At 39.1% G+C, this 13,259-nt stretch overlaps 1 protein-coding gene across 4 annotated transcripts in view; it reads right to left on the reverse strand.

The window, feature by feature from the left end:
* Positions 1 to 11,577: 11,577 nt before the first annotated feature.
* Positions 11,578 to 13,259, reverse strand: part of MCF2L2 (MCF.2 cell line derived transforming sequence-like 2) — a 236,259-nt gene continuing 234,577 nt past the window's right edge. For 3 of the 4 annotated variants that reach the window (XM_077879819.1, XM_077879820.1, XM_077879821.1), the window contains one exon: positions 11,578 to 11,937. In XM_077879819.1, the coding sequence (XP_077735945.1) occupies positions 11,703 to 11,937 (235 nt within the window). In that variant the 3' untranslated portion in view covers positions 11,578 to 11,702. The remainder of the gene's footprint in view (positions 11,938 to 13,259) is intronic. The other variant, XM_077879818.1, reaches the window with a different exon arrangement.

The following is a 13,259-nucleotide window of genomic DNA, read 5'->3' on the forward strand; positions in this document are numbered from 1 at the left end:
CCAAGGATCATGTCCTGAGCTGAAGGCATATGCTCAACTGCTAAGCCACCCAGGAGTCCTTGTGGTTGTTGTTGTTATTATTATTATTATTTCTATATAAGGAATCTCTACTATGTGCCTGGCACTGTGTAATGCATATGGCACTCTTCAAAGTAGATTTTTTAAAAATTTGTATTATTTATTTATTTTTTAAAAAGATTTTATTTATTTATTTGAGAGAAAGAGAGCATGAGTGGGGGGGGGCAGTGAGAAAGGGAGAAGCAGACCCCCACTGAGTAGGGAGCCCAACTCAGGCCTCAATCCCAGGATCCTGAGATCCTAACCTGAGCCGAAAGCAGCTGCTTAACCAACTGAACCACTCAGGGTCCCCGGGAGATTTTTTTTTTTTTTTTTAAGTAGGCTCCAATGCAGGGCTTGAAGTCACAACTGTGACATTAAGACCTGAGTGGAGATCAAGAGTCAGACGCTTAACCAACTGAGCCACCCAGATGCCCCTCGAGGTAGATTTTTCTAATCCCAATTTTACTAATATGAAAACTGAACCACCCAGCATTTTAAAATAGGCTAAGATTTGCATCATGGCCTACTTAGCCCTGAAGTCTGTGCCCTTTCTCCTAGCACACAGGGAGCAAAATCTCTTGAATGGTTATGGCCCTGATTGGAGAATACTGGAGAGCAGTGGAGAATATGGTTGAAAGATGAAGTTAATGTCATTTTGGAAAGACCAAAAAGCCAGACTAAGGAGTTCATCCTCAACCCTAGAGGACATGAGGCCACTGAACATTTTGAAAAAAGTTATGCATGGAAGCAGAAGTTAGCTTGACACATGTTAAGTGTTCTGTGGCCTTCAGGGGGAGAAGGTTCAACCGTTGATCCAGTCAACATTTACTGTGGATATCTGGAATCAGTCCTGTTTATCAGGACTTCTGCCCTTGACTAGAGAAGAGATGCCCCAGCTGGATGTTTCAGAAGTTATTGGGGATTCTAAGCACTGTGTCAGATACATCCCATAAATTTTGGTATATTGTAATTTCATTTTAATTTATACCAAATTATTTTCTTTTTTTTTTTAATTTTTTTTATTTATTTATGATAGTCACAGAGAGAGAGAGAGAGAGAGGCAGAGACATAGGCAGAGGGAGAAGCAGGCTCCATGCACCGGGAGCCCGATGTGGGATTCGATCCCGGGTCTCCAGGATCATGCCCTGGGCCAAAGGCAGGCGCCAAACCGCTGCGCCACCCAGGGATCCCTATCCCAAATTATTTTCAAATTTCCACTGTGATTTCTTCTTTGACCCAAGTTATTTAGGAGTTTTAGAGTTATTTAGGAGTTTGCTGTTTAATTGCCACATCTTTGTGAATTCCCCAAATTTCCTTCTGTTATTGTTTTCTAGTTCCATTCCATTAGGATTGGAAAACATACTTATGGTTTCAGTTCTCTCATATTTATTAGGGCAACTAGTTAATATGTTATGGCCTAACACACGATCTATCCTGAAGAATGTTGTCGGAGCATTTGAGACAAATGCATATTCTGCTTTTGTTGAAGATGGAGCATTCTATAGTTATCTGTTAGTTCTAGTTTGTCTATAGTATTCAAAACTATTTCTTGTTTGGTCTTTTATCTAATTGTTTTTATCCATTATGGAAAGTAGGGTATTGAAAACTCCAATTACTGTTGTTTTGTCTATTTCTCCGCTCAATTCTCTCAGTGTTTGCTTAATATATTTTGGGGCTCTTTTGTTAGGCTTCTCTGTGTCAATGATTTTTATATATTCTTGATAGAATGATCCTTTCATAATTAGAAAATGTCCTTCTCTGTCTCTAGTAAGAATTTTTGTTTTAAAATCGATTTTATCTAATATTACTATGGGTATTCCAATTCTTATTTGGTTAGTCTATAGATGGTATATCTTTTCCCACCTTTTAATTTTCACTCTATTTGTGTCCTTGAGTTTAAAGCGTGGCTTTGTAAATAGATATAATGGGATCATGGTTTTTGTTTTTGTTTTAACTCATGCTGCCAGTACCTGCACTTTAATTGGTGTATTTAATCCATTTATATTTAATGTGACTACATTAAATGTAAGATTTATGCCTGTCATTTTGCTCTTTGTGTTCTTTCTTTTTTTGTTCCTCTATTCCTTCATTATTGTCTTCTTATGGATTAAATATATATTTTCTGGTGTACAATTGTAATTCCTTTGTCTTATTTACCATATTTTTAAAGTTACTTTCTTAGTAGTTACCCTGAAGATTACAATGAAGATCTCAGCCTATAGTATGAATACCACTTTAATTTCAATAGCATATAAAAGCGTTGCTTCTATATAGCTCCACTGCTGGCCCCTCACACTTTTTGCTGTTATTGCCATACCAATTACTTAATACATTGTACATCTATCATCATGGGCTTATAATAATTGCTTTATGTAGTTGTCTTTTACACCAGATAGAGGAGTTGCAAACAATGCCATAGACTGAGTGTTTGTGTTCCTCCCAAATTCATCTATTGAAGGCCTAATGTGGTGGTATTTGGAGGTGGGGCCTTTGAGAAGTAACTGGATCACAATGGTGGGAACCCCCATGACAGGATTAGAGTCTTTATAAGAAGAGGAAGAGAGCTAGCCCTCTGCTCTTCACTATGTGAGGATTGAACAGGAAGGCCACTAGCTGTTTACAAGTCAGGAAGCAGGACCTCACCGGAATGTAACCATGCTGGCTCCATGATCTCAGATTCCCCAGACTTCAAAATTGAGAGATAAATGTTGTTTAAGTATCCAGTCTATGGTAATTTGTTATAGCAGCCAGAGCTAAGACAAAAAATATATAAATTAAAAATATATATATATATATTTATTATGTCTTTTATATTTATCTATGTAGTTACATTTACTGGTGCTTCCTTCATGTGGATTCAAATTACTATCTAGTACCTTTCATTTCTATCTGAAGGACTCCTTTTCGTATTTTTTGTAGGGCAAGCTTGCTAGTGGTAAGTCATTTTGGTTTAATTTATCAGAATGTCTTAATTTCTCAAGTTTTGAAGGATAGTTTTATGGATATAGGATTTTTAGTTGATAAAGTTTTTCTTTTAGCACTTTAAATATATTATCTCACTGCCTCTGGCCTCAGTGATTTCTGATGAGAAATCTATTAATCTTATTGAGGGTTGCATATGGTTTGAGATGTGAATGCAAGTTTATTGCTTTGCATGTAGAAAACTGGTTGTTCCAGGACCAATTATTGAAAAGATTATCCTGGGACGCCTGGGTGCCTCAGTGGTTGAGTGTCTGCCTTCAGCTCAGGGCACGATCCCAGGGTCCCAGGATCAAGTTGTGCATCAGGCTCCCCAAGGAGCCTGCCTCTGCTTCTCTTTCTCTGTGTCTCTCATGAATGAATGAATAAATAAAATCTTTCTAAAAATTATCCTTTCTCCACTCTATTGTTTCTGTAGTTTTATTGAATATCAGTTGCCCACATATATCTGTTCCACTGATACGATTTTCTGTCTTTATGTCAAGATCAAATTGCCTTGATTTCTGTAGCTTTATGATAAACTTTGAAATAAGGTATTGTTAGCCCTCCAACTTTGGTCCTTCAACATTCTTTTGGTTTCACCCTTCCTATTCTCTAATTCTCTTATGCTTAAAATTAGCTAATAAAGAGTGAATCTAAACACTCCAGCCTTGGACACTATTCAAAGCAGAGCCCCAGGTTTGTGCTGTCTCTCTCTTTACCCATTACCTCACTTTTTGGCTCTCAGATATTCCATGTACCCTCCAGGACTTGTGAGTAATAAATCTTATTCCTCAAAGTTCCCTGATGGTTACTCACTGAAGTGCTTCCTATAGTCATAATAAGAACCACAGGATGGGGTGCCTGCGTGGCTCAGTTGGGTTAAATGTCTGCCTTCAGATCAGATCATGATATCAGGGTCCTAGGATGGAACTCTGCATGGGGCTCCCTACTCAGCAGAGTCTGCTTCTTCCTCTCCTTCTGCCTCTTACCCTCTGCTCATGCTCTGTGTCTGTCTCCCTCTCTCTCTCTCTCATATGAATAAATAAAATCTTAAAAAAAAAAAAAAAAAAAGAACCACAAGGGCCTGTCCAGTCACAACATTGACCCCTGTGGGGAGAAATACCTGTGGGGGCTCTCTATGAGTAATACAGCCCAGGTGAGTGCCTCAGGCATTTCTAACCCATAGCATCACTATCAATAGGCTAAGGTCAACACAACGCGGTGTGTGTGGGTGGAGATGACACATTTCAGCCCTTAACAATGGTCTGCCTTGTTAAATAATCTGTGTGCATATAAGAGCAATGTGTGTATTCTTTTGTTGTTGAATTCAGTGTTCTATAAATTCTATAATTACATTAAGTTGGTTAATAGTGTTATTTAAGTATTCTATATTCTTCCAATTTTCTATTGTTTTTATCAGTTCTTGCAAGAGCAGAGTTGAAATATCAGACTACATTAAGGATTTGTTTATTCTCTTTGCAGTTCCGTTTTTGCTCTGTGTATTCTAAAGCTCTGTTATTGATGTGTAAACATTCAGGATTGCTATATCCTCTTGATGGATTAGCTACTTTATCATTTTTTAATGATTTTCTTTATCTTGGTCATATTCTTTATTCTGAGACCCACTTTGTTTTATATTAATATAGTAATTTGGCTTTTTTGGGGGGGATAGTGTAAGCATGGTATGTTTCTTTCCATTCTTTGACTTTTAATCTTTTTGTGACTTTATACTGTTAACAGGTAAGCTGAGGCATATTAAAAATTTTATTTGAGCAAAAATCAATTCAAATAGGGCAGTGACAAACCAGAAGTGATTGGGAGCACTCCACTCTCAGGAACTAGTGGAAAAACTTTTATAGAGAAGAGGTGGAAGAAAAGCAAAAGGAAGTTATTTGATTGGCTATACCATAAGTGGTTGCATTCTTTGAGAAAATCTAGTTGGCTGTTTGTGATTGGCTGTACTTAGGCTTCAATTTCCTAACATTGAGGCATTATAGGTATAGGTTTTGGCTTGCTTGCCCAAGCTAAGACATTAAACTCACCTCAGTCTAATGGCCATCTTGTTTAATTAATCTAGCAATACTTAAACCGAGTTTCTTAAAGCAGGCCACAATGGTGGTCTTTTCTTTTAAATATCCATTTGACAATCACTCCTTTCTAATTGAGGTGTTTAGATCATTTGATTGGTTGTTTCTATCTACCATCTTGGCAATTGTTTTCTATTTTTCCTATCTGTTCCTGGTTTCATTTCTCCTCTTTCTTTACCAACTCTTGGATTAGTTGCATTTTAAAAATTCCATTTTATCTTATTTGTTACAACTCTGCATGTTATTTTAGTGTTTGCTTTAGAATTTATGGCATATAACTTTAAGGTATCACAATATACCTTCAAATGATTCTATAACACTTCATACTTAATACAGGAATCTTACAACGTATACTTCAATTTCTTCCCTCTTGGCTTCAGTTCTGTTGTCATACATTTTAATTCTGCATTTATTATACATTCCACAACATATTGCTATTATTTTTTAAATAATTATCTTTCTTTTATACAATTATCTTTTAAAGAGATAAATAATAGGAGAAAAAAGCTTTTGTACTTAATCATGTGATTAGTTTCTTGCAGTCTTCACTCCTCTGTGTTTCTTGTTGTTATAGTTACCCTAGGTACACTACATACTTCCAACTCCTTAAATGTTAGCTGTGTTTGGGGTATGGACTTATTTTTTGTCCAAATGTTTTCCTCACTGTCTGCTCCATCTTCAGTTTAGGTCTTCCCTGGTCTATGTCAGACAGCATCTCTCAGCATGCATCTGTGGCTCTCCCCACAGTAACTGTTGCTTGTTAGCCAATGCTTGTCAGTTGGCCTGGTGGTAGAGACTGAAGGGTAAGTGCTCAGTTCTGACTGAGTCTCAGTCATACATGCACTCTGCCCCCAGGTCTTGGGGTGGGAGGTTGTGTGTGATCTTCAAAGTATCTCTTCCCCCAGCAGCTCTGGGCCTGGCACATATTCCTGTCTCTGTCCTAGGATCAGGGATTTTGTTTTTATTCTGTTGTCTTTTTTTCAGCTGCAGTTGGATTTACCAGCCCCCTACGGGTGTAAATGTCTATTACCCCTTCTCCAGCACTTGGCTCTGCTTTTGTTCTGTAGGAAAGATGGTGCAATAGGATGTGAGCATAGTTTCATGTCTTTCCTGCAGCAACTAATATTCCCTCCTCCTGGGTCTGTGACAGGAAGGTTGCTTTCTTAGGACTTCTGCTAATCATTTTTGAGTACCCAGTGGGGTTATTGGAGAAAAGTCTGCAACTGGATGCAAATTTCCATATCTGAGGCACCCAGGGTTTCCATTGGTTTCCATTTGCTCTTGCAAGCTCATACTAAGCCATTAAAGTAAATTCTCCTTGCTAGTGTATATCAGTACCCGCTTCAGGTAAGCAAGTGATGGAGTCTCATCTCTTTGTAGGTGCCTTTTCTTAGATTTCAGATTACATGGCTGCCTTATGAGCTAAGCTCTTTCATGGGTCCAAGAAAAGCAAATCTGTGTATTTTCTAGATTTTTTTGATCTTTGAAGTATGAGGATGGCGCTCTTTCTGATTTCCTATGTCTCAAGCAGAAGACATTATTTCTAACAACTGCATAGAGTTTGATTGTACACCAGTACAACACTTCATTAACCAGGTTTTTATTATGTATACTTGTTACCTATTGTTGCTTAGATTACCCTAAAACTTAGCAGTTTAAAACAACATCTATTATCTCATGGTCCTCTAGTAATGAATTCAATAACAGCTTAACTGGGTTCTTCTGACTCCAAGTCTCTCATGAAGTTTTAGTCAAGATACCAGCTCAAGCTAAAGCCATTTACAGGCTTGACTAGGGCTGGAGAATCTAATTCTGAGATGGCTCATTCACATGGCTGTTGGCAGGAGGCTTCAGTTCTTGCTACATTAATCTCTCCCTAGAGCTGCTTCACTGTCCTCTCAATATGGTAGCTTGCTTCTTCCACAGGGAGTAATCCAAGAGAGAATGAGGAAGAAGCCAAAATGTTTTTTACAACCCAGTTTTGGAAGTCAATTACCATCACTTTCACCACATTCTCTTTATTAGGGTCACTAGTACAGTCCGCACTCAAAGGGAGGATAATTTGACTTTCCTCTTTGAAGAAAGGAGTATCAATTTGGGGATAAATTTTAACAGTATCACAGACATTTAGGGTGTTCTCATCTTGTGCTACTTGTTTTCCTATTAAAAGTAAGCATCCGACTCTTAGTTTCAGCCTAGGTCTGATCTCAGGGTCATGAGATCAAGCCCCATGTCGGGCTCTGTGCTCAGCATGGAGTCTGCTTGTGTTTCTCTATCTCCTTCTGCCCCTCCCCACTATGCTTCCTCTCTCTAAAATAAATCTTTTTTTAAAAAAAGTAATGTTAAAATGAACATCTGTACTCCTAATTCATTTGCATGAATATATCACTAAAATAAATTCCTAGAAGTGGAATCGCTAGCTCAAATCATATACATATTTTAAAATGTTGAAAGCTATTATAAATTGTTCTCTAAAAAGCTAGTACTAATTTACATTCTTACCAAGAGTTTATGAAAGTGCTGGTTTTATCTTCTCCAACACTGAGTGTTATCCAAGTTTTAAACGTTGGACAGTCTGGTAATGAAAAATGAGTATCACTGTTTTGCTTTTCATATATTTGTTGGGTTTTGAATTTCTTTTCCTTTGTATATTCATGTTCTTTGCCCATTTTTTCTATTGTTGTTATTGATTTGTAAATACTCTTTATATATCAAAGAACATTAGTCTTTTATAATATGTTTGGTAGGGATCCCTGGGTGGCGCAGCAGTTTGGCGCCTGCCTTTGGCCCAGGGCGCGATCCTGGAGACCCGGGATCGAGTCCCGTGTCGGGCTCCCGGTGCATGGAACCTGCTTCTCCCTCTGCCTGTGTCTCTGCCTCTCTCTCTCTCTCACTGTGTGCCTATCATAAATAAATAAAATAAAATAAATTAAAAAAAATATGTTTGGTAAATGTATGTTTTGAGTTTTTAATCATTCCTTTTTTTCCGTATGTAAAATTTTGCCTCTTACATAGCCTGAATTGTCAAGATTTTCTTTTGTAGCTTCTGGTTTTCATTTTTGCCTAGAAAAGCTTTACTTTATTCAAAATTATTTTTAAATGTTTTGATTTTTATGATTTCAAGTCACATAATTGAACAATATGAATAATTTTAAAGGCTGAGGTAAAACTTAACATTTTTTCTCCCATATTGCTATCGAGTGGTCCCAGCACCACTTTCACACATAATTCATCTTTTTTTCTGGAAGTAATTTGAAATGCCTTTTCTCATGCTTTAAATTCTGAGATGTATTTGGGTCCATTTCAAGATTCTCTACTTATGTTTGTTTATTCCCATAGTATGTGTTCTCCAGTAAATTAAATTATTATGATATAAACCTAAAATTTGGGCAGCCTGGGTGCCTCAGCAGTTTAGCGCTGCCTTTGGCCCAGGGCCTGATCCTGGAGTCCCAGGATTAAGTCCCACGTCGGGCTCTCTGCATGGAGCCTGATTCTCCCTCTGTTTGTCTCTGCCTCTCTCTCTCTCTCTCTCTCTCTCATGAATGAATAAAATCTTTAAAAACAAAAACAAAACCAAAAAAACCTAAATTTTTTTCTACTTTAATAGCCGTATTTGAAAGTTTATCCATACATAAAAAATAATACCAGATTACAGATGCAACTGACAAATATTTTATGGAGAACTAGTGAAGCTACATTTTCTATTCTCATCTAGAGGCACTTGAAACATTTTCACTGAGTAAGCAAATGTGTGATAATTAGAATCTTGGCCTAGGAGTTAGAAGACCTGGATTCTAGTCCCTGCTTTGCTTCAGGCTGGCTGGGTGACAGGGACACATAGTTGTCTAGGCTGTAGTTGAGCAACAGCCTCCCAGCTAGGTTCCCAAACTCTCTTGTAGCTTGTTGGGGCCATGCAAGAAGGCTTTTACTAAAGAAATATAGGAAAATATGTTGTGTGTCACAGGCTAGGCCTTAAGACATTGCACTTGCAATCTTCCAAGTAGTTTTTCCTTCCTGTGAGCTGGAAATTAGGTATTCGTGAGACATGCTTTTGACTATGTAGACAAGGACAAAGTTCCAGAGGAGGTTGGGAAATCATGAGTTTAACAAAAATATACAGACTTCCTTCATGAAAGAGTTCTCAGACCCTTTAATTTACTAACTGGGATTGACTAAATGGGAAATAAAATATGTAATATTTTTAAAAAATATATTAAAATATTTTTTCAATGTGGGATTAATTCTTTGAACTCTTATATCCTCCACCTATTTTGCAAAATATGCTCTGGGAAATGCGGATTTAGAGGATCTCTAATTTGTCTAAGTATTTCATAAGGCATGGCTGGTGTTTAGTCCACGGCTGGACTCAGACTGTAGCCAGATTTCACAGATCCAGGGCTGCTTTCAGGACTACTGCCTCATCCAGGGCACTTTCAAGTGGAGCTACCCCATTCCCAATCCTCAGCAATGTTCAAACAAGACCCTCTGGTGGGCAACAGGCGACTCTATAAAGCTATGGATGACTTGAATAACTAGTGGAAGTTTTTACTAGTGGCTGGAAGATTTTTTTTAATTTTTTAATTTATTTATGATAGTCACAGAGAGAGAGAGAGAGAGGCAGAGACACAGGCAGAGGGAGAAGCAGGCTCCATGCACTGGGAGCCCGACATTGGACTCGATCCCGGGTCTCCAGGATCGCGCCCTGGGCCAAAGGCAGGCGCCAAACCGCTGTGCCACCCAGGGATCCCCTGGCTGGAAGATTTTATTTGAGGATTTTGAATTCTTTTCCATTTACTCAAGTAGAAAGATGACAAGTTTCATGCATCTAAGAGCCACTTTTTTTGTTTTATTTTTTTGTTGTTGTTCTTCTCAGAGGACACTTACAAGCAGAGAAGCAGTGTGGAGCTTAGCCAAAGAAGCCAGACAAGATCAGAGTGGGCTACCATGTAGCACCGGGGGGGGGGGGGGGGGGGGGGGCGGGGGGAGCATCAGCAAAGATCACTGGTCCTGAAATGGTTCCTCTGGTTGTCCACCTATGATGAAAAACTTGTAGGAAGGCTCTTCATGTGAGGCCTGGGTCGGGCACTTTGCACTCTCCTACCACCACCAGCAGTGGCTGTTTTTTGTAGATTCAGAAAATGACTGATGTCCAAAGGATCGAGAAAGCTTTGGGCTGTTTCTGTAGTGGGCTCATGGCTAGTCAGTGGTCAGACTGTTTAAGAGGATCCAAATGATGTGTTTTCTGATAATTCTAATAGAATCCAAAAAATTATTCTGTCCAGCTCCAGGTCTTACATATCCTCATTAAGAAATGTATATGGTGATTGGTAAGATGACCAGAGACTAAAGCACAGAAGCATGCTGAGAAACACATTCTAAACTGACTGTGTTCTATTAAAAAAAAAAAAAGTGTGAAAATAGCCATCATACATTGTGAAGGACTATACTTTCTTTTGACTGAGTGAACACATCCAGTGCTGTTAATGCAGCAAAGGGTTGTGTGCTTTTTAAAAATCCCAATCCGTTGATTCACAAATTTGGGCTGGATCTAAAGCAGGCTCCGCACTCTGGGAAGGCATCCCCACAAAGTTTCAAAGGGTGCTGAATGCTGCTGCAGGTTATGATTGGTTCACCAAGAGCTCAGTTCCCACCATGCTGGTTTGCAGAACTCCCCTAAGAGACCCCACAGTGGTTCTCCTCTGCTCTTCTCTGCCTTCTCTGCAGCTGGTATCACCTGAACTTCACAGCTGGATGGTCTCAACCCTCCTCCTTCCCCATGGATGTTTAAGAAGAATCAAAAGATAGAGGAGGGAAGGACTCACCTCCAAGGGTAAGTGGGAAGCGGTGAATGGACTAAGGATAAAGCCAGAAACGAGCCAAAGAATTCCATAAATGACAAGTCAGAGAACCTTATAGGCTGTGGTTGGAATAGGAGGAGCATTGACTCAAGGTTGCTTCCGACTCTCTTGCAAAGTGGCTGTGAGGACCAAATGAGGTCCTATCTGTCAAGCACCAGGGCCAGCCCTTAATGTTAGTGCCTTTCTGAACCCTGTGTCCTAGTGGCCTCTGTCAAGGCATCTTTCCTGCCATGCATCACCCCTCCATGCCCCTGTGCACGACCAGGATGTCTTTCTCCTTCTCCACCTGGAGAAAACACTTGCTCCAGAGGACCCAGCTCAGATGTCACCCCACCCCTGACTACATCAGAAGGTCAGCGGCAGGGTTCCGTACACTCATATTTGTCACACTGTGTTGATGATCTGTTTCCACATCTGTTTCCCCCAACTGTACTGAGAGCTTCTTACTCACCTTCATACCTTCCTGGTCTCTCCTGATGCCAGCACATCTTGAGGACAGGGGTGCTCGGGAAATAGGTGTTGATTAGAATGAACAAACAAACAACTAAATGTTCTATGGCCAAAATGGAACAATGTATGTTGGAAAATAATGCAAGTAGAAGGAAATAAAATTTCCTATGGGTTTGGAAAGAACTTTATTTTAGTGTACAAATAATAAATATTGCAGTCTACAAATGTGAAACACACTCCATTGAGAAAGATACTTTGTTGTTAGGAAAGGGGCACAAGAGGGTAGCTAGCTCCACAACAGAACTTTCTGAAAAATTTCAAAGAACACTCTGTTGGCCAATTTTGCTGAAGAGCCTGTCCCGGATCGTCTGTCCCTTAGTCTCTGCCCTTTTTTTGGCCACGAAGTCAAGGGCTTCTTTATGAATAAAGTGAGATGCTTATTTTTGTTTTCTTGAATTCTGAAGTGATTTTCTTGAGTCACACAGGAGACAGTCCTCGGGTGCTTAAGAAAGAAGTTCCCACTCCATTCCAGAAACAAATCAGGGAACCAAAAACTTAGCCAGATCGCATGTTCAATGAAAAGCTAAAATCAAATCATGCTCACAATTCCAAAACTAAATCCAAAACTAACTCTAAAAGTAAACTCCCACGGTCAGCATGCTGGTTATTAGCCATGATTTCTCAGCTTCCAGCCCATCCTTCCAATCCCTGCTTTGTGGCCTGAGGCCACTCACTTCCTCTGCCAGCTACTCCCTGTGAGGCTCAGCCAATAAGGCAGACTGACCAAAGGATGGGAGTGGGGAGAGGGATCTGTGTGCCTGAGTTCCTGTCAGCATCCCCCTTCAATTGGTCTTCACCCCAAGAGCAGCAGCCAGTTCCAGTAGCTATAGTTTGCCGTTTTGCCAACTCTCCCACAACCAGCCTCATCACCAACCCCCCGCTTTAGAGACTCCAGTATGGGCTGGCAGCACCCACCGCCGAGTTCTGCATCCAGCTCTGGGAGCAACTTCTAGCTCCTGGGACACTTGTCCCATAGGGCAGCACTTCCTCCTCAGAGGGCTAACCCCAGCTATGAGGTCTATGTGGGGCCACCTCCAACCTCTTTCCTTTGCTCCTGCAGCCCTTGGGCTGGTAGCTGTGGCTTGCAGTTAACATCTCCACGATATCACATTACCAACTTTTCTTCCTGTTAAAATCTCCAACAGCTGGATATGTTATCCACTATTCTTTACACTAAAGTCTCTCTGTTCAAACAACTGATGTGCTTCTTCCTTGTTTGGATCCCCTAGACTAATTCTAACACTAAATAATTATGAAAATGAAATAAGTAAAAAATACAGAATACAAAAAAATTTTAAATGGCAAAGATATAACTGGAAAGTAATAATTAAGAATAACTGAAAATTCCTCGAAACCAAATATCCCAAAAAGTCTGAAAATAAAAAAATCAGGAAATATAATGCTCAAAAATGCAACAACTGAAAGTAATTCAAAACCAAATAACTAAAAAAAAAAAAAAAATAATGAATGTAAAAATAAACAACCCCAAATCTAAAAAAAACTAAAAATAAATGTGACTATAAGTAACTCTACAAGGGAAAAAAACTCCAAAATAACCAAAACCACTTTATTCTGAAAATAATTCTAATTTTAAAACTTCCAGTGAATTTTTAGTAGTCAAATAAGTAACTGTAAAAATAAATAACTCAAAACTCCAATAGCCGAAAAAGAAAATAAATATTAAAGTAAATAACTCAGATATTAATCACTGTAAAAGTAATTTAAAATAATTCTAAAGCAATTTGGAAATGTGTAACTCTTAAAATAACTGTAAATAAGACAC

The sequence above is a fragment of the Canis aureus genome, chromosome 31 (genome assembly GCF_053574225.1).
Source record: "Canis aureus isolate CA01 chromosome 31, VMU_Caureus_v.1.0, whole genome shotgun sequence".
NCBI lineage: Eukaryota > Metazoa > Chordata > Mammalia > Carnivora > Canidae > Canis > Canis aureus.